This window comes from Rhodnius prolixus, unplaced genomic scaffold (assembly GCF_049639745.1).
Source record: "Rhodnius prolixus isolate KJV_2025 unplaced genomic scaffold, Rpr scaffold_3, whole genome shotgun sequence".
Lineage (NCBI taxonomy): Eukaryota > Metazoa > Arthropoda > Insecta > Hemiptera > Reduviidae > Rhodnius > Rhodnius prolixus.
Window position 1 is genome coordinate 20,051,069 of NW_027411603.1, and position 23,838 is coordinate 20,074,906.

A 23,838-nucleotide genomic window follows, 5' to 3' on the forward strand; every position below is an offset into this window, starting at 1 on the left:
GTGGATAATCTAATTTGAAACTGATAAATTACGTCATTTAATTGAATTCAAAATATTTCCTTAAGATGGGTTTGAAAGAGGAATCACCAGAAGAAGGGCAAGAAAAGTAATTAGTGCACTCAAAAATAATGGGTGTTAACAAAGAATAAGTTCGTTTAATTGTTAAAAGAGTAAGATCTTAAGGAAAACTATGGCTCCGAGAAGGAATGATATAGTTACAAAGTAATGAAATCGATTTTAATTAAATACCAGATAAGGAAGAACAATAGAAAAATTTGTCACCAAACACTGTAGGTTGAAAGCTAGAAAAATATAGTTTTAGATTCTACAGAATTCTAGGTTATAGAAAATAGATCTAATTGAGTGATCACAAGGCTCAGCTGGGTCTTTATTATTATTTTCAAGATGGGTGCATTCGAACATAGGACCTTCGCTACACATGGGCCCCAATCCAATCCAATAAGAAACTCGTCCGTTCTCTCTTTTCTATTTCACGCAGGTCACTTTTTTGCTTGAAATTTTTTCCAGAGTAATACATTTTTAAACGTATCCCAGTAGTTAAGCTTACTAAAAAATACAATTTCAAAATTGTAATAGATAAATTTTACTAGTTATTAAATAGATATCCTTGTGTCCTTATTGTTCAGGAAATAAAAATATTAACTATTTAGGGTCGTTGCTAGGGCAACTGTGACGTCATTTCTGACCATCGAAAGGTGGTGAAATGGGGTTCCATATTATTTATAATTTTTTTTTTTTTTTAATAAAACTTGCCAAGTAGAAGATAGAAGAATCTTTCGGGTCAAAATGTAATCGTGTTAATTGTTTTTTATTTTGACGAAAATCTGTGATCTATATCAAGTTAAATTTTAAAATGTTATTTTATTTTACTAAAAAGAAAGTCAAGTTTATTGAAAAATGTTCAATTTTGAACATTTGGTGTGAATTACAATAGCAGAGCTTAGGATTGTGTTTCGTTCACCTCTGAGATCATTGCAAATGCAGAAAAGGCAACTTCTTAATGTAACACCATTTCATAACTAAGTCTGTGGGAGCCAGAGCTGTGGCCACAAGGCTTTCGTGGAGCTTCCATCCACTCCCAGTCATTACCAACGGCACGCCATATGTCCAATGTCGGGCTAGGAGATGATGGCAGATCCAAATCATTCTTCTGACAGGACAGTTTCTTAGGTACAGCTTCGGCAAGCATTTTAAACTTTATTAGAAAGATTTATAGGCACGTACCGCCAGTGTCAGGTGATTCAGTATAATACATTGACGGCTCCAAGACGTGGTCTAACCAAATTTGATATTTCTGATAGCTGGCTACAGTCTTTTAAAACTAGTCTATATCTTTGCGCTAGCGAGTAGTAATTTAGAAGATAATTCATTCTAGGGGCATCAAATTGTTGGCATCCAGAATAGTCTTTCTCGACTGAGTAATTGGATATTGCCAATTCGAGTTATAGGGACAATGAGTTGGTGAATCAGAAGTTACTTGTCTAAACTTACTGTAGCCTTCCTCCAGCAATGCCGGGCGGCTTTTTTGATCGTTGGCTTTTTTACGGTCCATTGTAGACTTCACACATGCAACGCCATGGGCTTAGCAGAGGAAAATCTGTGCAGTAAGATGATGAAACGGCATTGAGCGTTTGGCAGTATGAAAGGGCTATTTTGACACAGAATTCAGCTCTTTATAGTAGAAAAATCCATGTTTTATTTGGAAACCTCTCACCAAACTCCTAAGCCTGGTCAATCTGACTTGACAGGAGGGGATGCTCTACCTAGTGGTTGCCATTGTAGAACGTCAAGAGTCGTGATGGCGTTGGCTTCATTGTAGAATTTAATAACCTAAGGAAATGGTCATTTCTCTTACGAAGTGCTTGATCAGGAAAAAAATTGTTGGTGCAGTAAAACGCCGGATTGAATTTTTTTACAGAAAGGATGTAGTCAGAGACGCCATTTCGCAATAATTCTTACCCTAGATCAAGAAATAAACGTTGTTAAAAAGAATTCTTTACAATTTACAGCGTTTATGGTTTACGAGGTTTGGAGTCTGCGAAATAGTGAGTCTGTTAGGTTCTTCGGGTCAACGAACTCGCAATTCCTGCTCGAAATTACTATCAATTATGATCGTCGATAATTCAGTCAAATTCACCATTTAGCATTGTACGCTGTTTCTACGAGTTTAAGACTCGGATTAAGACTCGTTTATTCTCCAGCTAAGACAAGTTTGGTCAGTTTCGAAGAGTTATTTATAATTTGTAAATTTTGCCTTAAAAGGATTGTACATTTGAATTAAAAAAAATATTTTTGTCACTCACATTTCGTGTTGTGAGTTTTTCCTAAACAATTCACGCTTTCAAATTCCCTAATTGCGAAAAAGTGGTTTTACGAATCTATGTGCGTGTGTGTGTGTCCATCGTAACCCACAAACGAAAAGTCACAGAGAATTCCAAATTTAAATTTAGTTAAAGTATCACCAAGGGATGCAACATAAAAGGTTTTGATCGATCGCTAGCTTTGAGCAAAAGTGCTACTTTACTGAATTGACATTACACTTTTTGAGTGTGAAACACACACGGATAGAACTTGTGATTATTTTTAGCAAATATTAGACAGTAATTATTGTACATGTACAAAAGTTAGCCTGAACTAGTTACCGAGTCAAGTGGTGAGGTTACTAAAAGAGGTAGCTCCTTCTGTGATCGTGAGAACAAGGCTGAATTATGGAGTTGTGAATAGAGTGAGGAGATATCCAGCTAAGAATGAGAGATTGCTGTGGACAGCTCGATTCGTCTGGTTGTCGGCTGAGTAAATTTTTCAGTATTCTACTAGTTACGCAGAGCTTCTTCAAGTTCTTTTTTTTTTTTAATTATTACTAATTTTTCCATTATTTGTTTTTTTAGCTTCCTTAATTTATGGTATAGTCTTATGTTTTTATTTAGCACTTATTGTTGAATTTGAAGAAATACATATCGCGACATTACTTAATTCATGTGATGTCAAAACTAAATACAATTACGAGTTTATATATATTTTATATATAGTAGTGTAAAGCTTTTAACCGTAATAACATCATTCATTATCTGATATGGGATCAAAATAAAAAGATTTTTTTAAACAAGCAATGAGAAAATAGAAGAAATTAGTTTTTTAAAACAAACAAATCTCTATTCAGTTTTCAGAATTCATTAGTTCGAAAGAATTATAGACTTGTCCAGGAAGAAATGGAGATTCGTCAACAAACGGTTTAGTTTAGCACATCAAGAGAGCCGCTAAGCTAAGATGTATTGCAATACTGGATTCAATTCCCTGGATTTTATTTAATGTATTATATGAGAAATTTATAGTAAATTATGTTTGCAAGTTGTCTCCACTCTCCCAGTAAGATAGGTAGACGTAAAGCCCTCATGAATAAATAGGCATTGCTCTACTTTTGCTAATAAATCTAATGTACCCTCATTGTGTGTAGTAATATATTCTCTGATTTGATCACAATTTACAATGTGGTTAATTTTATAATCTGTTCGGTATTCAGTGCTTAGCATTGCTTGTCTAAATGAACTGAAAACTATTTGTAACTAAAGTTTAAAATAGTGTTAATAGTTACAATATAGTAACTCCCTAAATCTCTGTTTTAATTTCACTTAACTGCAGACTTTATACATTTTTTTAATCTAGCGGTAACTTGTTATGTACCGTTGATTATTGTTTACACTGTATTTTTTAATCATAAGTTATTTTATATCAATCATTGATTTGTAAGATAGAATACGACTGTATGATAAGAAAGAAAGCACCGAATGATAAGATCGCTGTTGGGTACTCGAGAAATCTCAGTTGAGTGGCCAGTCGAGATGTAGTGGCGTGACACAACTTAACAAGTAAAGTTACACTATGCGTACACTGTCTGAAAACTTCAGAGCGAAGGCTGGCTTGAGAAAGGGAGATCCACTGTCAAGCAGTACATTCAACCTCTATCTTAAGAAGGCTATTTGTTTCCTTAAAGAACAATCGTGCATAATTTATAATTGTCTAATGCATTACCTGAGATCTTTTCAAAAACTGATAAAAGCTAGCAAAAAAAAACCTTGCCTGGAGCTTAATGAATTAAAAACAAACTGCATGCACACCCCAAAGTTACTAAGTAGTAAGAAGGTAAAAGTTCAGTTTAGAGCTCGCAGCTTCCCAATATCTGTTGTTTTTTTTCTAGCACCGAAACAGCTGATCTAAAAGCTTTGCTTTACAAATCCGATACAAGCCCTTTTAGTTCGAATAAGACTTTATTATTTAACAATTTACTGTAGGCGGTTCAACTGTTCGACCTGCCATTTAAGAAGTTTTTTTTTTTTTTTTTTTAAGAGAGGTGAGATCAATAATACAATTTTGTTGGGCGTATAAAGGTCATGTCTTTAATTTAAAGTATAATAATTACTGAAGTGTTATTAAAGGATGAAGGTGTAGGGGGAAAAAATGAGAGGAAGGTTCTTGGTGAGTTGACATAAATACACAGGGCCAAGGGGATTTGTCAGCGAGTAGGTGCTAGCGCAGTTCGGCAAGTTGCAAACTTAGCAAACATCTCCACAAATGAGTTCTCACCGCTCTGGTTCTAGTAATTAATGAGGAAAATTTCTTATAGTTTATTTACTACGGAAACTCCTTCTCTTTTGGTTTTTGCTGTTTCTCTTTACTGTATCTATATTTATTATGGCTGTTTCATGTCATTAATGGCGAATAAAGTCAATATTTGTATTTATTTGATATGTACATTCCCAGACTTCGTTATATAAAGATCATAATTATTTGAAACATGAAGCCTTAGTAAATAATTGAATTCTCACTTGTAATCTAAACAAAAACTTTCAGTTTAAAAAATTTAGCTTAAAAATTGAATAAATTACAAAAGGTTCCAAAATCAGGAAGTACCTAACATTCTAAAATGTGCTTGAAAGCCTGAAACCTGTCTGGGATAGAGTAAACATGCGTGCTACGACAGATAAAAATCAATGATACCTAACATTTCATCCATACTTTCTTTTCAGTTCGTAATTCCAGCCAGATAGGAAGTTTCAAAAAAGCTTTTGCAGATTTATGTAACCTCAAAAAATGTGGAGACCGTTGCTAACCAATGGTTTTTTTTTGTAAACTAGATCAACTTACGGACAGTAGCTTTGTGTTAAAATGCAGAGTTATGTATTATTGGTGGAAGAGTTTGTTTGAAGTTACACATTGATTGGAACTCAAATGAACTATATAGTCGGCTTACTGCTATTGTTTCCGAAGTACGATAAGGGATATTGATGAATCCGAATTTTTTGCGTAAACCTACCCAAAAGAAGACAGCTAAGTACTAAATATAAACGGTAACAATAACGTACTAGAGGGACTCAAAGTTGTGGATTTTGTAAAAAGATCTTATGTAAAAGATGTATCAGAGAAAATGCTGTGTTGTTCCTAAAAACCTACAGTATGAAATCATCCAGAAAAGCCATACGCTAGGCTATTTTGCTTCAGATATGGCTATTGAAATGCTTAAAATTGGTTATTACTTTCCTATAATATGCCAGAATTAGGAAAACGCTATCCATAATTGTGTACTTCGCATTTTAGGGAAAAGAAAACTATTCAATAAAGGTACCATATTTGCTTATTGCAACAACCTTGCAGTTGTAAATTCCAATAAAAGATTTAAAAAAAAAAAAAAAAAAAACATTAACAGCGAAGTTATTTGCTTTTATTGAAGTAGGAATAATGTAGGCCATTATTCATTGGTCAGTCTTTAAATAGTGGGTGATCTGTCTGTTATATGATTTAAACATATATGTTTTAAAATAATTATCAGAATGGATGCGTGAAAGTTGATTTTATTTTAATTTGTATTCCTTATGTAGTTATATAAGTCTGAGTAAGTGTTTGGGTGAGTCAGAATTGCGTTTAAGTTGGTCGGATGTAAGATTTTCAGCTTTCTAATTTTTCATATTTGCTAGGTAACTTTCAGAAAAATTTATATATACACACTCCAGCTCCGGAGAGGATTGTTAAATCTTAACTGCTGATATATTAGATGTACGGCTTTCCTTTTTCTCTAAAGTAGAATTATTAAAATTTAATAGAGAGATCAGCCAAAATTAAGTGTTTGTTTTTGACTCGCAAAATGTGAGAGGATTGAAATTTCCAAAAATTCATTTATGTAATTCATCAGTTATTGGAAAGAATAATAAATTAAGTAAAATATAATTTAGTAGTCTCCAAGGTTACACATCCTTTTAGCCTGAAGCAAAGTAGTTGTTTTTCTGCAAAGTTTTTGTCACTCTTCATTTCTGAGTTATCGCTGCATCTCGGTTTATTTTAGACTGACTAAAATTCTAAACTAGCTCCAAATTTACCCTGTGAAAGCTTTTTAGGGTTTAAGTGGTGTAAACAAAGTGACATATTTTTTTTTTTTTGTAAACAATATTCTTGTGCAAAGAGATATTGAAAATTCTCGAACATCCTAGTCCTGAGAACATATTCTTCGGTCTTAGTTGAACTCTAGAAAACGACAGATGTTCTAAGAATAACCAATTGCTGTTTTGGAATCTACCGATGTAAAGCGTAAGATGAGGTACTATAATAGTATTCACCAGAACCTACTTGATGCCATTATTTACTAAAATTTTCAATTTTGTTATTGTTAACAGCTCGTTAGAAGGAGTTAGCTAAGTAGTTGCCCATGGACATCGTAATAGGTTCGCGGCTATGCAACAGCTATGCAATTTTCTATTTCCAAGCCCAATGTTGTCTTCAACGAGTATACGCTTTGCTTCAGCTGACAGTGCACAGAAAAACGCTAAAATATTAATTATTGAATCGATGCAGAAATAAATTAATATTTAACCTTAAGGGAATTGTTATACATTATACTATACAATACTATATACATTTATAATAACTATATTATATATGTATATATTCATATAAATATATGTCAAAATTAAATGAATTTATTAGAACAATCCAAGAATTAAGTTATACTAATAAAATTTGATATCTGACAAATGCTAATAGAAGTGATACTTTCTAAAAGAGAATTACGGTGGTACTAATTATTTCCCAAGTTTCTGTAACCTCAGATTATCTGCAAGGTAGAGAAGAAAATGGACATTTGAAAAGTGTTTGAAGTAGGTACTAGAAAATGGAAATGATGGGAAACATTGGCGGGTTTCAAGTACTCAGATGTAGTGATTCACTAAAAGTTTTGCCATTTAAATTTTACAACCAAGCGTTTACTGGCCTAACGCGATAAACTTCTGATTTCATGTGCGCAGTGGAACATTTTACAGTAAATACAATGTATTAAAATTTTACATTAACTAGATATTTGAATTAAAGTGTGCGCCTTTCAATTTTCCAGCGGGTGGATGGGCAATAAAAGAAGCGCTATATTAAATTTTATTAGGTTGTTCAGCTAATGTTAGATTTTAATTGCGCTAAATCTTTCGAAAGCTTTAGACATTTTAAGAAAAAATGAAAAAGAACTTTTACTCAAAGACGTGATCTCTTAGATTTGCATCCACGTATTGAAAACTTGTGTAAAGATGTAATTATTTTTCCTTTAAGCCCGTTTCCAAAACATTATGTAAAAAAAGCACAAAACAACAATTTTGTTGAAGCTGCAGAAGGAAACAATCAGGTGTTTTCCCTCCCAGATAGAGGGAGTATTGTGTGTGTTTTTCAGAGTAAGAGAAGGAGAATAGTACTTCTTAGATAAGATCATTTCTTTAACGGCCTCTCAAGTAAAACTCCTTATCAGCGCGTCCTCAAATGTGTTCTTTGCCATCAGATGCAGACAGAAAGTATTATTACAAAGAAAATAAAATTGCTTTTTAAGAAGAAAGCGAAAACATCACAAAAAGTGCAAATTACATAGGTAAAAGCTCTATCTTTAACTAAATAAAATGAAGAAAATAACAAGTAACAAAAAGCAAAATAAAAACTCAATATAATTTTAAAGTACATGTTTTTTTCTGTTTCTGACCAGTTTCAGATTTTTATCTCAGCTTGTTTCATCAGTTTGGGTGTGCACAATTTGACTTCCACTTATAATATTCCTGTCACACTGTGCACTTGCTGCCAGAAAGTGCTGAATTAATGAGACTAAAAGAAAATAATTTTTGAAAAAACTATTGAAATTTATTATGATTTTATGAGTGGAGTGAGACAAAGAGATCCTCTATCACTTGTGCTCTTCAACACAGTCTTAATTGAACATTGTGAGGAGCCACATTCTAACCAATCTCGGAAATACAATTTACTAAGGCTTACTTCATGCAATTTATCTAGGAGGATGAAATAATGCCTGGCGTTTGGGAATGATATCTTCTAACAGAGTGCACTCTGTGAAGGTTCTTGAAGGGAATGCGAAAAAGTTAAGTTTACCGATTAGCAAGAATAAAATTAGTTTTATGAAGACAAACAGTGACCCATCTAAGTGCCTGGCTGATGGACTGCGAGATCGCAACATAGCAATGCTAAAAAAAATCATGGTAACTTTTGGGTCATTCCAAAATGTAATAAATGTTTGAATAGCGTCAGACAATAGATGCTAATTTAACACACACATAAAAAAAAGTCATGAGCTTCAAGGCATAATCTTCTACCTAGACCATGCTTAAAGTTAATTTCATTTTGTACAGGACAATAATAAGACCAGAGGTTACCTATGTCAGCGAATGTCATGTAAAAGACCGTGAAAGAATGCTTGGAATAAGAGAATGAAAATGGAAAATATACGGTTCCGTCATTGAAGGATCCATACAATTCCTAACTGAAGCGTTTGTACGATGAAGAATATCTCTTAAAATGCACAAATCAAGGCAGGAAGATTCTCCGCGGACATACTGGATGAAAGATGGTGCCAGAAAACGGGAAAGACCACTGTTGAGAAGGATAGTTGAGGTGGGTGAAGAACTGAGACGGATAGGAGTGAGGAGATGGAGGCTGGGGGCAGGAGATAGGAATAAGAAGCGACTGATTGTTGAAAACGCCCAGGATAGTAGTGAGAATAGGACAATAAGAAACTGATTTTTAAAGTATAGATCCGTTGTTAATTTAATTTTGTTTTCTATTTATTTATGGAAGCCGTTTATTTACAGTTTATAAATAATACTTGAGTTCTTCTTTCGTCAAAAATATTTACTATAAATAAGGAAAACAAAACTTACTTTCAAAAGAATGTATGCTAATATATGCTTTAGTCTTCTTTGTTATATTTTCTTAACTTAAGAAAACTTCACTGTATCTCTATACGCTGATACGGGCTACATATATTTATGTAGAAGTACTGTTGGCTATAAAAATATTAACCTTAATTGGACCTGAACTCTTTTTATGGTTACCAGTTCCTTCAAACTGAAAAACTAAAAAAAAATTCTTTTTATTTTGGAAACATAGTTTATTCATTTTGTAAGGTAGGATCCTTTTGTTGTTGAAAGAATTTTTGAAGAAACTCCTGATTATTCTAAATATGGTAGAAATTAGCCTATAAAGGAAGAAGCTTTTCATTAGGTTCACATTAGATCGAATGTCTGTTGGATATACCCAACGTATGCACAAAAGAAAGTGGTTGTGCGTTAAAGTCTACTTTCCGTTGTTAAACGTTAAATTGTTCTTTGATAAAACTCCATTTCTTGATATTTGTTGCTGAAGATGATATATTAATGAAATATTTTAAACTTGTGTTACAGAGTTATGGGAGGAGTGGTGAGAAGAGGACTGTGTTGTAGCAGTTTGAGAACGAGACGGCGGACCTAGCAGGGCATGCGGGGGTCCAGTGGGCAGGGCAATGGCAAGCAGAGAGTGGATGTGCACTCAGCAGCGCCAGTGGCCATGAGGTCGACCGTGAGGCTCAAGTGAGCAGCAAGTCCCGCCGGTGGTGTATGACAAGGCTGGTCAGCCAAAGCTGGTGGGCCAGAGGATCTCCCTCCCAACCTGAGCCGCCACAGCTAACACAAGTCTCAGTCCTGTCGCCAAATAATCATCACCCAACTCCTCCAAATGGGCCCGCCCTGCTACCCGGTTAGTTCTTTTAGTAAATACATATTTGCAGAAATAGTTTATACTCATACATCTGAATTCGTTGTCCTTTATCACGATTCCGCATCTTTTGTACTTTTTGGTTTGGAGCTTCCAACCCACGGACTTCCTTCCTTCTTCTTGAGTTTCTTCATAACTATCGATACCTATGCTTAGGTATTTATCCGTACAAACAAGATTTTTGTGGTTTTCAAATATTTCTTTTAATTCTTCACTCTTAAACTAAAATAAAATTGATTCGACAATGCAAATAAACAGAGATCTGCTCTTCTATTCCGTGGTACCAATCCATTCCAGTTAAAATTTTAACAGAATTAAAATTTCGTGCTATCACATTCTCAAAGTAGTCCAAACTTTTTTCTCTTCTCTTACATTAAAACTTTAAAATATCATTGTTGGTTTCGATAAAACATTTGGTATACATATCTTTTAAACCTATTTTATGGTTTCAAAGTTTTGATTTCTTGTTCTTTCTTTTACCAACGTTTCGGTCACTGAGGGCCATCATATATCTATATATTATATAAATCAATTAATATAACTATCATAATATACTGTAATGCAGAAATAGTTTAGTTAAAAATTAAAATATTCATCAGCAACCCTTACGATAAAAAATTTGGTTTACATAAATATTTTAGATAAAACTGTAATTATAGGATTAAAAATAATAATTATTAATTACAGAATCACTGATCAAACATTTTTGTAAAATTTTTATTTTTATTATTATTTATTATTAGTCAAAGAAATATATGTGCTTGAAAAATGTTTTGAATCAACTCATTATGTATAATAAATTTATTGGACAACACTTATTATATTTTACTAAGGAAAACTGTACTGTAATAAATGTAATCTATTATTGCAATAATTGATATATAATATATATGTGCAGTTTTAACGTTGGAAGAAGAAAAAAAAAAATTAATCAAAAAAGTACGGATAATTTCAAAAATCTTTAAAATATATAAAACAATCTTTTGCCATAATTTTATAAATTATCTTTCTCAAATTTGCATTTTTCCAGATAGTATTTTAAACATGAATGATAGAATCCACTTTTAATTTGGTTGCTTAAACATAAAGACAAAATAAATTGAATTCAGAATGTAAGAAGATGGGGAATTATTTTAGGACATTATTTAACTATTTCATTGCTTCAATAATTATAACTTTTCAAAAATTATAGTTTCTAATATCGTTTTTATTTTGTTTGAAATATGTTTCAGGTCTAATAGGAGGATCGGGCCGGATGATAGGTGAGAGGCTAAGTTCGTCTGGCACAAGACTCGACTCTTGCAGCCCACTAGGTCTGGCCAAATCAAGTACAGAAAGTTTAAAACCAAAACCATTCAAGTCTGTATCCAGACAGAGCCTTCTAGATATAGTATCTTCTAAATTGGGAGTCTCTAGGAAAACTCCACATCAGGTATTTTCACAAAAAAAAAAAATTAACAATGCTTGAAATTTGAGTTTTTTTTTCAAGCATCGTTTTAAAGTTTTCATTAATTTTGTTATTAATGAAGATTTTATTTATTAAAAAATTTTCATGCCCTGATTTCTTTTAAGAGTTCTTTTGCAAATCCAAGATCCTCATACATTTGATTCCATTAATTTCTTCGCCTGCATCCTCTTTTTTTCAGCCCTCTCTCTGATTAAAAAACTGATCCCGGGAACCTTTCTTAAACCATTGTTCGTGTCACTTCCGTTTTGATTGTATTTCTTTTAAATAGTTATTTTGGAGAACCTTTCATATCACAAACCTTTACGTTTTAGGTTGTATTGTTAGGTTTCCTCTCATATTTGAAAATTAACTGCTTCTTTTTGTAATATTCATTTATTTCATGCCTTCACTGAGGAGTGGATTATGCTTTTACAACATTGTAACAAATTAGATTCTTTTTCTTATTTCTTTATTATTATTACTATTATTATTATTATTTTATTTTTTTTTATTTTTATTTTTGGCGCATCGACTATTATTATTATTATTATTTCTATTCTTATTTTGGCACTGCACCGAGTGGGATAATATCCCTACAAGCCAAGGTACCTTCTAACGTAGAAACTTTCTAAATGGATCACTTTCGGAACATGTTTGCTCTCCACATACAAGCATTTTTCCACTTATTCTTCTCGGATGAGGTATTATTCTGGAGAGCACTGGGTGAAGTCTGTCGCTGCTTTAGCAGCGTAATCACTTCCTTTTTTAAATTTTCTTTTCCACATCCTACAGCTTTTTCCAAAACTTAACCCTGATATTTTTAGGATTTCTCTTTTTTTTTCTTGATTCCTTTACCCCTCTTTATCCTTTATAGTATGTTTTCAGTTTGCTCCAACTAATCATCATTCTTCAGTTCTTGTAATAATCCATTAGCACCCTCATTATATCATCTTAAGATCTTATGTATCCTGAGCTGTTATTACATGATCGTCCACGAAGTGTAATGTACTAAAATACAACGAATTGACAGACGGATATCTTTAAATTATTCTTTCCAAATAAATTTTAAATTAAGTAGGACAATTTTTTGTTATCTCTTGGATGCTTTCAATGGTTCCAACTACCTTACTATAGAACAAATTTCATACGATCAAATGCAATACCAAATACTTCTGGTACAAATATAAACTTTAAAAATATCAGTAAATGTCAACTTCAGTCTGGCTTGAAGCGTAATCAGAGAAGTCAATTAGGTTGTAGAAGCTATTTTACATCACAAAAAATTATTAATATTTTTTTAAAAATTATTAATATTTTTTAAAAAAGTGAGACTTTGAAATACTTGATTACAGCAGGATAATAATGTAATAATAACGTAAAATTTTGTAACATAATGCAGTAGAGGATTTCGTGTAAAGCTAATAAGAATCTTATACCATATCAAATAAGCAGGGTAGGGTTGCTAGCGGTCAGGTCCAGAACTAGTCCACAACCCCTAGTCCTTTAGCTAACCCCTGGACCAGATGGGTTTTAATTTAATTAACTCCAAGCTTAAATATTTTACTTTACACTGCCTTATTACAATGAAACATAAAGTCTATATGCTAGAAGTTACAAAGTACGTTTGTTTGTTCTCGCCCCCCTTGAATGGACTTGACATTTCTTTCAAAAAATTTTCAAAATAAGTTGGTCTTTCCCTCTGCTTCTTTGTGTCTACTCTCTCTCTCTTCTCTGATTTATTGTGGGCAAAGTTAAATGTTCATGAATTCTCTTAAAGTTGTTTAAAATTGTTGAAGTTTTATTGAAAACACCTCAAGGAAGTTTCTTATAGTGAAAATGTTTTCAGTTGTCTTGAAAAATCGGTTTTCTATATTCAAATATTAGATCTTCGTATTTGAAGTTCTGATGGTATTCGAAAGAGGCTTGTGCGATACTTTTTGGCTTACTGCCACTTCTTATAAGCTTACTACGATTTTTAGATTTTCTGATTACCCTACTTGCTGATCACTAAATTTCTAAATCACTATTAGTTACTAAGTAATTAATCAAATATCTTTATCTCAATTTTCATGCGCCCAACTCCTCCTGTCCTTATTCTCTCGTTCAGAGATTTTTCAACCGTGCTATTCCAGACAACTTTCCAAGTCAATTAAAAATCCACTGACCCTTAAGCTCAGATTAAGTTAAGTGTTAAATGTCCAGTGACATTAACATAAATTGTAAATAGGTAGGGATTATTTCTTCTGGAACATAAATATCCACCTAATGATCTCAAGTTTTAAAGGAGAAGTAGCTTTTAGTCAGCCTAAAGATTTATCTGAGCAACAAAATAAGAGCAGAGATATGAAAGATACTATAGTGGTTACCGGGCCACTGAGGGATATGCCGTAACGAGCTGACTGACCGCCTGGCTAGAGAAGGCTCAAGAAAAGAACAACCAAATCTAAGAGTTCCTTTGAGGGACAGTTTCTTTCATAATCAGGAAGGCAAGTTTGAAAACAATACATGAAAACAGAGTGGCAAGCTAATGGGAAAACGACTTGGAGGAATGATTAAATTCCTCCTACACTCTCACTTCGGTTGGTGCTGCCTATTTCCGAATGCCAACTGGTCATGAAATGGTGCAGAATGCCGCGTGGGAATCGCCGGCCGACCCCTTTGTCCGCTATGCAATCAAGAGGATGCGAATTGAGAGCAGTTATTTCTCTGCCCTGAATATTAAGTCCAATTTAGGATGCAACTTTGAAGTAAATGTTCAATATATTGGGATTCTAGGGAAAAAACAAACAAATAAAAACAAAAAATGGCCAATACATTCAGTAATGGTACCTTCAGTTACCGTGCATGTCCTGAATATCCAGGTGAAACGTTTTTGGCGCAGTAAAAAAGTTATTCTTGTCAACCCGCGTTCTTTCTTTCTCACACACATTACGCTTATAAAACTCGGGTAAACTAAAAATTAATGCATCTTAGATACATTGGCATGCAACTTTCAAGGTTACAATCTTAGTGATTAATTATTTCAAAGGTGTGAAATGACTTGTGGTTTAATAATGCGATATATCGCAATGATTTACAATTAATTAGCCAACACGTCTGGGCATGGTTGGAGTGATGTGATCGATATCCTCTAGAAGTATATATCACATTTCTGGCAAGCTGAAGGGGGACATCGCAATTGTTTACTGAGGGAGGAAACGTCTTAATTAACAAGCCAATTCTTACAACTTGAGATCGAGCATAGACTTATTGGAAAATTGTACCCAGCATGGCCGTTCTACTAATTTCAAAATGTGTCTTCAGTTCTCATTAATGCATTGATAAGCATTGAACTTGCCTTAGATAAACTACCAGAGGTGGCGACTACACTATGCCTTTAGCACTACTTAACGTCCTATTTACTCTGGCCTTGAGCAGCAATTTTAAAATTGCGAATTTAATCCCGGAACCCTCTCACCGTCCATTTTTGTCAATCTAATTACCGCGATCTTCATAGAACTTTTCCTGTAACCATTGGCTCATATCTTTCCATCATGCGTGAATGGTAGCCTTGACCACTAGGAATTCATAGAGAAGTCTGTTTACTTTTCGCAGAGACACCCATAGTATTAAGTCGTTAATACAATCTGATCCAAATTGCAGCCTAAAGGGCGAAAAACTTTCTTAAAATAATTTCTCACAGAGGAATGATTTTTCGAGTTGATTAATTTCCTAAGCCGTTTTTTAAAAAAGTTGGTTAACGGCAAATAATGCTGTCTTCTAGAAATTCTTGAATAACGGCAGTTCAGTTCTGAATGTTGCCAGATGTTTTCTGAAACCTGGTTAGATCTCCAAACTTGAAGTACTAAAGGATAAATTGGACCTAACGACGAGCGATCTAACGAACGGCAATTGTTTGAAGATCAACTTCTTTGTCTCTTTAAATTTAAACAACCTCAATTTTCCTGTGTCTAGTTTGACTTGCTTAAATCTAGAGATTGCTGCAGCGGAATATCTAGCATTTTTATTTATTTTCTTCACTTTGACTCTACATTAATTAATGCTAATAAGTAAATAGTTTAATTTACTAACGATTTACTTTTTATTGCCTTTGTCAAAACTATTATTTTAAAATTTTAAATATTATTTTGCTTAAAATCAACTTTTAAAACCCATCAAAACCCAACTAACAGATTTACCAAAATTACAGAGGTACCTGTCGCGATGGCGGGACTCGATGTCGGCGGCGAGCGGCGCGTGTGTAACCAGAGGAGTGTGCTCGGAGATGGACTTGTCCAGGAGGCCTTTGCCCAATATTGGTGCCAGGAGACCCAACAGGCCTAAAGTCCAGCCAACCCAGACTTCCGCCGCCCATCCTGTACACTTTAGCCTTGTATTCGACCCCGCAGGACGTCTCTGCTACTACTGGTCCATGGTTGTCTCAATAGCATTTCTGTACAATTTTTGGGTCATCATATATAGGTTCGCCTTCCAGGAAATTAATCGTGAGTAAATTTTATTTATATTTATAATTTAATTTAATAGAAGTAAAGTAGTGCTAGTAACCGTATATTTCTCACACAATACATTTTTATTTTAAAAGTCAAAAGTTAGATGATAAAAGTTGTTCCACCAAAAATGCTACCTCCAACAATACCCTGGGGAAGTTTCTCACTTATCCTTAATACTACTTTATACCTCTTATTTTTTAAAAGTTGAAAAAGCTACTCTTGCATCCTAATTGAGGATAATGTTCTAACCAAATATTTTCATAACATACAAATTTACTTAACAAGTTATCGTATAAAAGTATTTGAATGCAAAAAAGATGTCTTCAAAACATTTTATATAACTTTCTGACTTAACTTCCGGGATTCAGCTAAGCTTTTTGTTTTGCTTTTTTAAAAATTGATCATTTAGACAATTTAAAGATCTAATAAATTAAAAGAAATGTTTGGGTAATTTTATTTTGCTTTTTTTTTTATTATTATAACATCTGTTAGTGTACGAAAGTTGGTTGGAGTTTGGACAGGCGAAATGTAGATAATTAAAAAATAGTACTAATTAACTTTGTAAATAAAAAAGAAAATACAGAAAAAAAAAAATACAAATTAAATTAAAAGCGTTACAAATTCGTTTCAAACGAAAATTTAATTAAAGAGAATTAAAGGCAATTTGTTTTAACGAAAGACATTGAGTTAAAAATAAAATTACATTCTATTCAGAGATTTTTTTCAATTATAATTAAGTCTGAGTTATTCTGAAAACAAAATAACCCTAAATCTTTGAGAGTTATGTTCAAAGCTGTCAATACTAAACTATTGCTCAGAATTTCAACCAACTTATAATCGTTTAAAACAACATGCTTTATTCTAATTATCTGTTGAAAAGAAATTATCGGTTGCTGCCCCTTGCCTTTTCTTTTAGCTGATCTAGCTTCAGATGACGATTTGATTTTGGGGCGTCCAACATTGCCCAATTGGTGTTTGTTTATGTAATTTTCTTAGTTTTTATTCCACTCTAGAGAATAAAATTTAGTCGCAACCTTCAGAAAAATTTGTGAAGGGCGCTCTGCTTAGAGCTCCTTGAAGTATCTCTATTTTCCGATTGGTACCACTTTCTTCTCGGATATTAAATTCGGTCTCGTTAATACATTTTTTTTTCCAGTTAGCGTCTCAGTTTTATCTTTTTAATGTAGAATCTGGAATTATTATTTGTCTGAAAATAGGTTAATAGACAAATGCTAAACTAATATAGGATTCTTTAGAGATTTATTAATGGCATACAAATTTTTAATAATGCCATTATTTTTATTTTTATACTTCGGAAGCTGTAACTCGCACCTCTGATAAAAATTGGTCACTTTCAACATCAACAATAATAAGAGAAGTAAAAGAAAAACAATCTAAGGTTTATCCGTGCTGAAAAATTAAGTTTGGAGTCTAGTATGCCGAAGTATTTAGGGCGAGTATTGAGCTTTGAGAGACTCCAACTGATTCGGGATAAGGGGAAGAAGACGTAGATTTTATAGAAATTAAGTATTTTTCTGTTGGAAATCTAGGAACCTAAAGAATCTTTTGTGGTATCCACTTAATGGATAAGTGTGAATATGTTTTAACGATCAATGAATAAGGCGTACAAAAATCTAGATTTAGCAGTGTATACTCTTGGGGTGTGTAACAAGAATGATGGAACAGAACATAGTAATGTGGTTAAGAAGTGAAGAAGTTTTAACAACAGCGGCCCTTTAGCATAAGACCGTGACAATAATAGCTCAGAAGAAGCCAAACATCTTGAATAGTGGCTGCGAAGAACAGGATATCTAACAGCGGCAAGTATTCACGATAGTTGGCTCGCGAATCAAGGCAAATTAACTGAATAGAAAACCTGGATGGGAAAAAGTTGCGTTGGAAGAAAAAAATTAATTGCTTAGAAGGAAGAGCCTTACTTCAACCGATCTACCGGATAGAGTGGAAAGTACATTCTCTCTCATCGCGCCAGAGACCCATAAAAGCTACTGAATAGGCTAGCCTCGAATGAGAGACGCTGTATCAATATAAAATTCTGGCCAAAAATAAGGATTTGGTGTGCACGAAGATAATAATTACACAGAGGAAGTAGTTTCTTAAGAAAATGCAATGGCTTTTACTAGTTTGACGCTCTCAACCAAGTAATTAAAATATAGGTTAAAAAACGAACCAGGTTATCAATTTAAAGCATTATAATAGCTTTTAGCTCAAAATTTACAACAGCATAGAAAAAATTGAATTTCTTTTTACGAGGTTATAAATAAACTATAAAACATAATCTCTAAACCCAACTCCGAGCAGATCAAAATTAACGAATATTATTATTTGATCCAAAAATTTGTTGTAGAAATTTCTTTAAGCAAAATTACGGATAGGAGGTGCTGCTGACCGGTAATATTGATTTCTCATAATATATATACTTGAATACATGCTCCAATAACTTTAAACATTGGCAGTAGATTTCGCCTTTATTTAACCAATTGCGTTCGTTCTTCCATTTCTTTACATTCTCTTGTTTATTATTATTATAGAGCGATGTTATTTTTATCGTTTCCAATATATTAACATGAAATTAAATTTTAAATAAATGTTCTTAAGCTACGACTTGTTTATGCTTCTTATTTTATTTTATTTGTTTGTTTTTTATAAAAAGCAGTTTTTTAAAATGCTCAACTAAGAGGTTAATTAAGTTGTGCAATTAGAAACAATGTTTTCTTATGAAATTTCCATAAATTATATATCTGTATTTTTCTTTTTCTTCTTCTTTCCTGGCTCTAGAACCCAGTGTTGTGGGTTTTGAACTCCTCATTATGTTTCCGCCAGTCGTCTTTATCTCTAGCGGCCGCCATGCAGTTATATTTGTATTAACTTATGTAATAGAAATTTCCCTTTAATGGTCCAAACTTTCTTCAAACATTAACAATTTACAATTCATTTGAATGTTATTATTAGTTCATGGCAATGGATCAACAAAAAATCTAAAAGGATTTCTCAAAAAAAAAAAAAAAAAAAAAAAAAAGATTGAACAAAAAATATTGACCTTTATTATGTTGGACCATTTACCTTTTTCAATATACTTCCGAACTTCAAAATATTATAAAAACACCGTCCTTCTCAGTGGTTGAGGATTCTTCGAAGAGAAATTGTTTTTAGCAGTATTTTAAGTTTATTTATGTATGGGCTGCTGTGGAATAGAATGTAGGATTTCTTCCTAAATTCAATCCTTAAGTTTTTTAAAAAAAATAAATTAAGACATTTTTATAGTCTTTTAGTTCTTTGCTTGTAAATAGAGTTGATTCAGTTTTGTTTCTTTGCGCTTGTTTCAAATGAAAAATAATTGGTCATCTTTTAAAAAAATAAAAGGCAACTTTTAGCAATACTTTTATGGCGCTAATTTGACATATGTAAATGATTAAAAATAGTACCAATACCTGCAATTTGTATTCATAAAAGTTGAAGAGAAATTACCGATAATGAAACAAAGGGCAAAATTACATTTTTATTTGAAAATAATTCAATTAATAACTTCAAAGCTTGAATAGTACAAAGGCAATTAATTATTCATGATTAATGAAATTAAACTTTAAAATGTGGTTGGGCTGGATATTATCCGCAACAGCACGATAACAAACTAACACTACGCTAGCCCCTCCCGTAGGGGAAAATAGAGCAGCAAATTCTGGGAATCTCAGCGTTCCCAGTGGATATTCTAACCTAACTTCCTTCTAACTACATAATGGAGTGATACTTCCAACTCTCATACAATATACGTGTGGCCTGAAGTGTGCTTGATATGTGAAGTCTACATTTAGGAGTTGATCTGTGAACACGTATAAAAGTTGCTCTGTATAAATCGGGTTTTTACTACAGTTTTTGACGGAATTCAGTCGTAAATTTTTGCATATAAAATATGCATTGAAATAGTAGTTTGATGTTTGAACTCTGTTGTCATTTCGAATTTCTATCGGACAGTTAATTAGTATTCAAGTAAAATATAATTAAAATTGTGATACACTTGACAAAAACTATTTATTTGTGAGTTCAAAGCTCAAATTATTGTTGCAATGAGTGGTACTGTGCGTATGTAGGTGTGCTCTAGTGGGGAATCATCTCAAGGTCACTGCAGGTGGTTTTTATCATCATTACCTATCTGACAGCCAATAGAGTCCAGTTGTAAATCTGTTATCAGCGCTCAGGTAATTAAGTTGTGATTCTTCACTTTAAGTCTATACATATGTTGCGCCAATTGATTGCCCATTAATAATTGATAATGAACAAAGAACTAAAGGAATTCTTATTGCAATTTAAAAATGAAATATTTAAAGAAATGGAATCGCAAAGAAATGTAACCGTATCAGAGATTAAAGAAACATTAACTTCCGTTAATGAACAATTACAAAAAATGAATTTTCAAATAAATAGATTAGATAGGGAGGACAGGAAAAGGAATTTAATTATTTTTGGAGTAAATAATGAATTTAGAGATTATTGGGACCAAGAGGAATTTGTACGTCAATTGTTAAATGAAAAGTTGGATTTAAATTTGGGTGTGATGGATTTTGATTTTATAGGCAGAATCGGAAAATATCAGGAAAATAAAGCACGGCCCATCTTAATTGGACTTAGCCTCGGACGAAGTTGATCATACTTAAAAATAGTTCAAAATTGAAAGGCACAAATTTGTCAATATCTGAAGATTTTCCAAAAGAGGTTGTAGAGATTCGCAAGGCGCTACGTCCCAAATTACAGGAGGCTCGACAATCGGGAAAATACGCAGTAATCAAGTACGATAGGTTGATTATAAAAGATATTCAGATGCCTGATTCCTCGAAAAAACGGTTTTTATCAATTTCCCCACCAGAGACTAGTAAGAAAAGCGCAAATATTGGAGGAATAGACCGTACTACTAAAAAAAGTAAATCGGATGAGGAAAAAGCGCAAGTAAGACAGAAACTGGATAAATTTAGACGAAAGTCAAATATTCAAGATAAGGATGAAGGGGGAGATTCCGATGAAACGGAAGGACCAATGAAGAACCAATGTTAAAAATAACTATTGGAATGCTTTACTCATTTTGATATACAACACTCATGGATCAAGAGGAATTTGGAATTTTCTGTAATGACTTTCGCACGCTTTGGGTTCTGGAAAGGAAATATTCAGAATTTGGAAGAGCATCAGGAGGGTCCATGTTTGGTATAAACAGAATTATGTATTTGAAAGCAGTAGATTTCTGTAAGAATTTATTGTGTTAAATTAAATACGAGAGAAACTGCCTAGGTCTGCCCAATTTATCTTAATTCTAATTCTTGAGAAATAGATTTTACGGAGATGTATGAGTTTATTTATGTAAATTATAAATTAGTGCTCTTTAAACTCTATCGACCTAATTCTGGGCCTTCCTGACCACAAACTGCCAAAAATTCTAGCCCTTTCATGTAACTCAAAAAGAAATGGTTTTGGTTTAAAGAAATTCAGAGTTAATTAAAAAATATAATAAGATGTATCATTAAATTTTAACAATAGCCTCAATCTGAAGCTGTGGAAGGAAAGTCTAATAACAAGTAATTATCAAAATTTTATAAAAAGCTGTTCCGATGAAATACAGATTTCTCCCGATTTACCTCTTTACAGACAACTTAATAAAAATAATTATTGAAATAGTTAGCTCCCACTTGAAAGTTTAAATTTAATTATAAAGATTAGAGGTGATGTTCTGAACTAAATTACCTTATATTTTCTTTGCACTATATGTAATATTTAAGATAAAAAGAATTTATTCCATTTTTTGGCAAACTACTCCTCTTTAGGAGAGCGTAGAATAAAGTAATGAAACTCTGGTAAAGTAATATTGGAATGTATTAATGGCATTATTTTAAAATACTGTAAGGGATACCACTCACCTCAAGCGAAAAACTATTTTAATTTTTATTTTGCATTAATTTTTATTTTATTATTATTTTTTATGTTTGTTTTTGTTTCTGTTTATGTAAGTTATTTTTAATTTAAAATAGTAAGACTCCTCTGACGGTCTTTGACCCTGTAGCCAGTCTTTATCTTTCTTTGTAAAAAGTTGTAGTTTCAGTTTGTATATACGAGTATATAAAATAAAGACAATAATAATAATGGAGTGATACTTCCAACTCTCATACAATATACGTGTGGCCTGAAGTGTGCTTGATATGTGAAGTTTCCTGGGTTTAGCAAACCCACAGGCAATTTCCAGCTCATCATCTTTACCGACAGTTTTTATGAAAAACCCCCTGATGTTTAGGTGAACCATATAGAACTTTCAAACCGCAATGGGTATGGCTTTGTCCATACAGTCCACAAGTGCCACTTCGCAACATTGCTTGTTTGTCTAACGTCGTGTGAAAGTAGGCATAGTCCAACTAATTTCGTGAAGTGGGCATCAAAATCCTAATCAACTCTCTTTGTTTGCGGTCCAAGAATTAATTAAAAAAACAGAAACATTATAATTTGGTGTATTTCTAAATACACATTTGTTTACTTTTACCATAAGTTCTTAATAATGCGTACATTAGAAGTAACAGACAGTTGACTTAATGTTAAAAAAAATGTTAGACAGTTAGATCTAAAATGTTAAACAGTTGAATTAACTGTAAATTAATTCCATTTAATTTATAAGCCTCTTTGTCACAAATATTTTAATTAATGTTATTTATTAAAATTTATTAATTATAACAAAAATTTATTTGAGTTTTACTTTTTTATTTATATAGATTATACAAAAACGTAAAATGATAAAATATGTTACAAACAATTCAGTTTTCTTAACGATTTGTAAAGAAAAAGATTAATTGCCAATAGCATCGCAACAAATTAATCTAATAATATACGGTCTTTGTAAGATGTAATTGGTCTAACTAGGCTCGAAGATCTACGGTTTGGTAGTAAGTTGGCACTCTACCATATACGTCTTTATTTTACCACTCAGTTCTTATGTTACTTCAAGGTATCTTGCGATTGAACGCTGGTAAAACTTTCCCATTTTCATTTTATTCTGCTCTTGTTCTGCAACCGTGAGGAGTTGATGTTGAACAATTAAAACAAGACTGAGAAAATCCTTTTACTAACTTTAATTAATTTTTTGAAAGTACTACAGAAGGTTCCTTTGTATAATTTCTTTGATTATCTGCTTATCTGTCCCGAAATTTGGTAAAATATCTTGATAAGAACTAAAAATAACGAACAAAGGTTATGCACATTTTTTCCTACCTTCTATCTCTTGGAGTGAGTTAGTTTTGTTACTTTTATGCATAATTTAACGTCAGATTGTTAGTGCCAGTTATTCGCAGCCTACCGTTATAAAAATGAAAATTGTCTGCAGGGCAGCTTGACAGTATGTTTCCTGCATTAGAGCTGTAGAAAAATTAATCATTAATGCAAAATGAAGAACTTAGGAAAAAACAAATAATATTTTATTTGACGCGAAAATTAAAAATCTGTAGCTATTTACTTGAGTTGTTAAAGGAAGTCAAAAAGACCTAATCCTCTTATTTATGAGGAAAGAAAAAGAGGCTCTACTGTCATCTAGAGCCAAGGCCACCAGTAGAGCAGTTCGCGAAGGATTTCAGTATACGAAATCTATAGCAGAGGACCGGTTGAACGGACTAGCTCTTCAAAAGTTATGTTTGAAATTTCAAACTTTTCTGAACATTTTACATGAACCTAAGTAATTTTTATTTTATTTTTTAATCATTATAATTAGTTTTTTCTTATCAATAAAAGTGATTCTTAGAGGGTGCGCGTACACCACACGTGGACATTGTACAAATTTGTTTG

At 32.7% G+C, this 23,838-nt stretch overlaps 1 protein-coding gene across 5 annotated transcripts in view; it reads left to right on the forward strand.

Moving 5' to 3' along the window:
- LOC141453498 (cyclic nucleotide-gated channel alpha-3-like) overlaps window positions 1-23,838 on the forward strand; it is a 98,078-nt gene that overhangs the window by 13,195 nt on the left and 61,045 nt on the right. For all 5 annotated transcript variants that reach the window (XM_074126829.1, XM_074126830.1, XM_074126828.1 and 2 more), the window contains exons 2-4: window positions 9,729-10,059; window positions 11,310-11,509; window positions 15,714-16,008. In XM_074126829.1, the coding sequence (XP_073982930.1) occupies window positions 9,921-10,059; window positions 11,310-11,509; window positions 15,714-16,008 (634 nt within the window). In that variant the 5' untranslated portion in view covers window positions 9,729-9,920. The remainder of the gene's footprint in view (window positions 1-9,728; window positions 10,060-11,309; window positions 11,510-15,713; window positions 16,009-23,838) is intronic.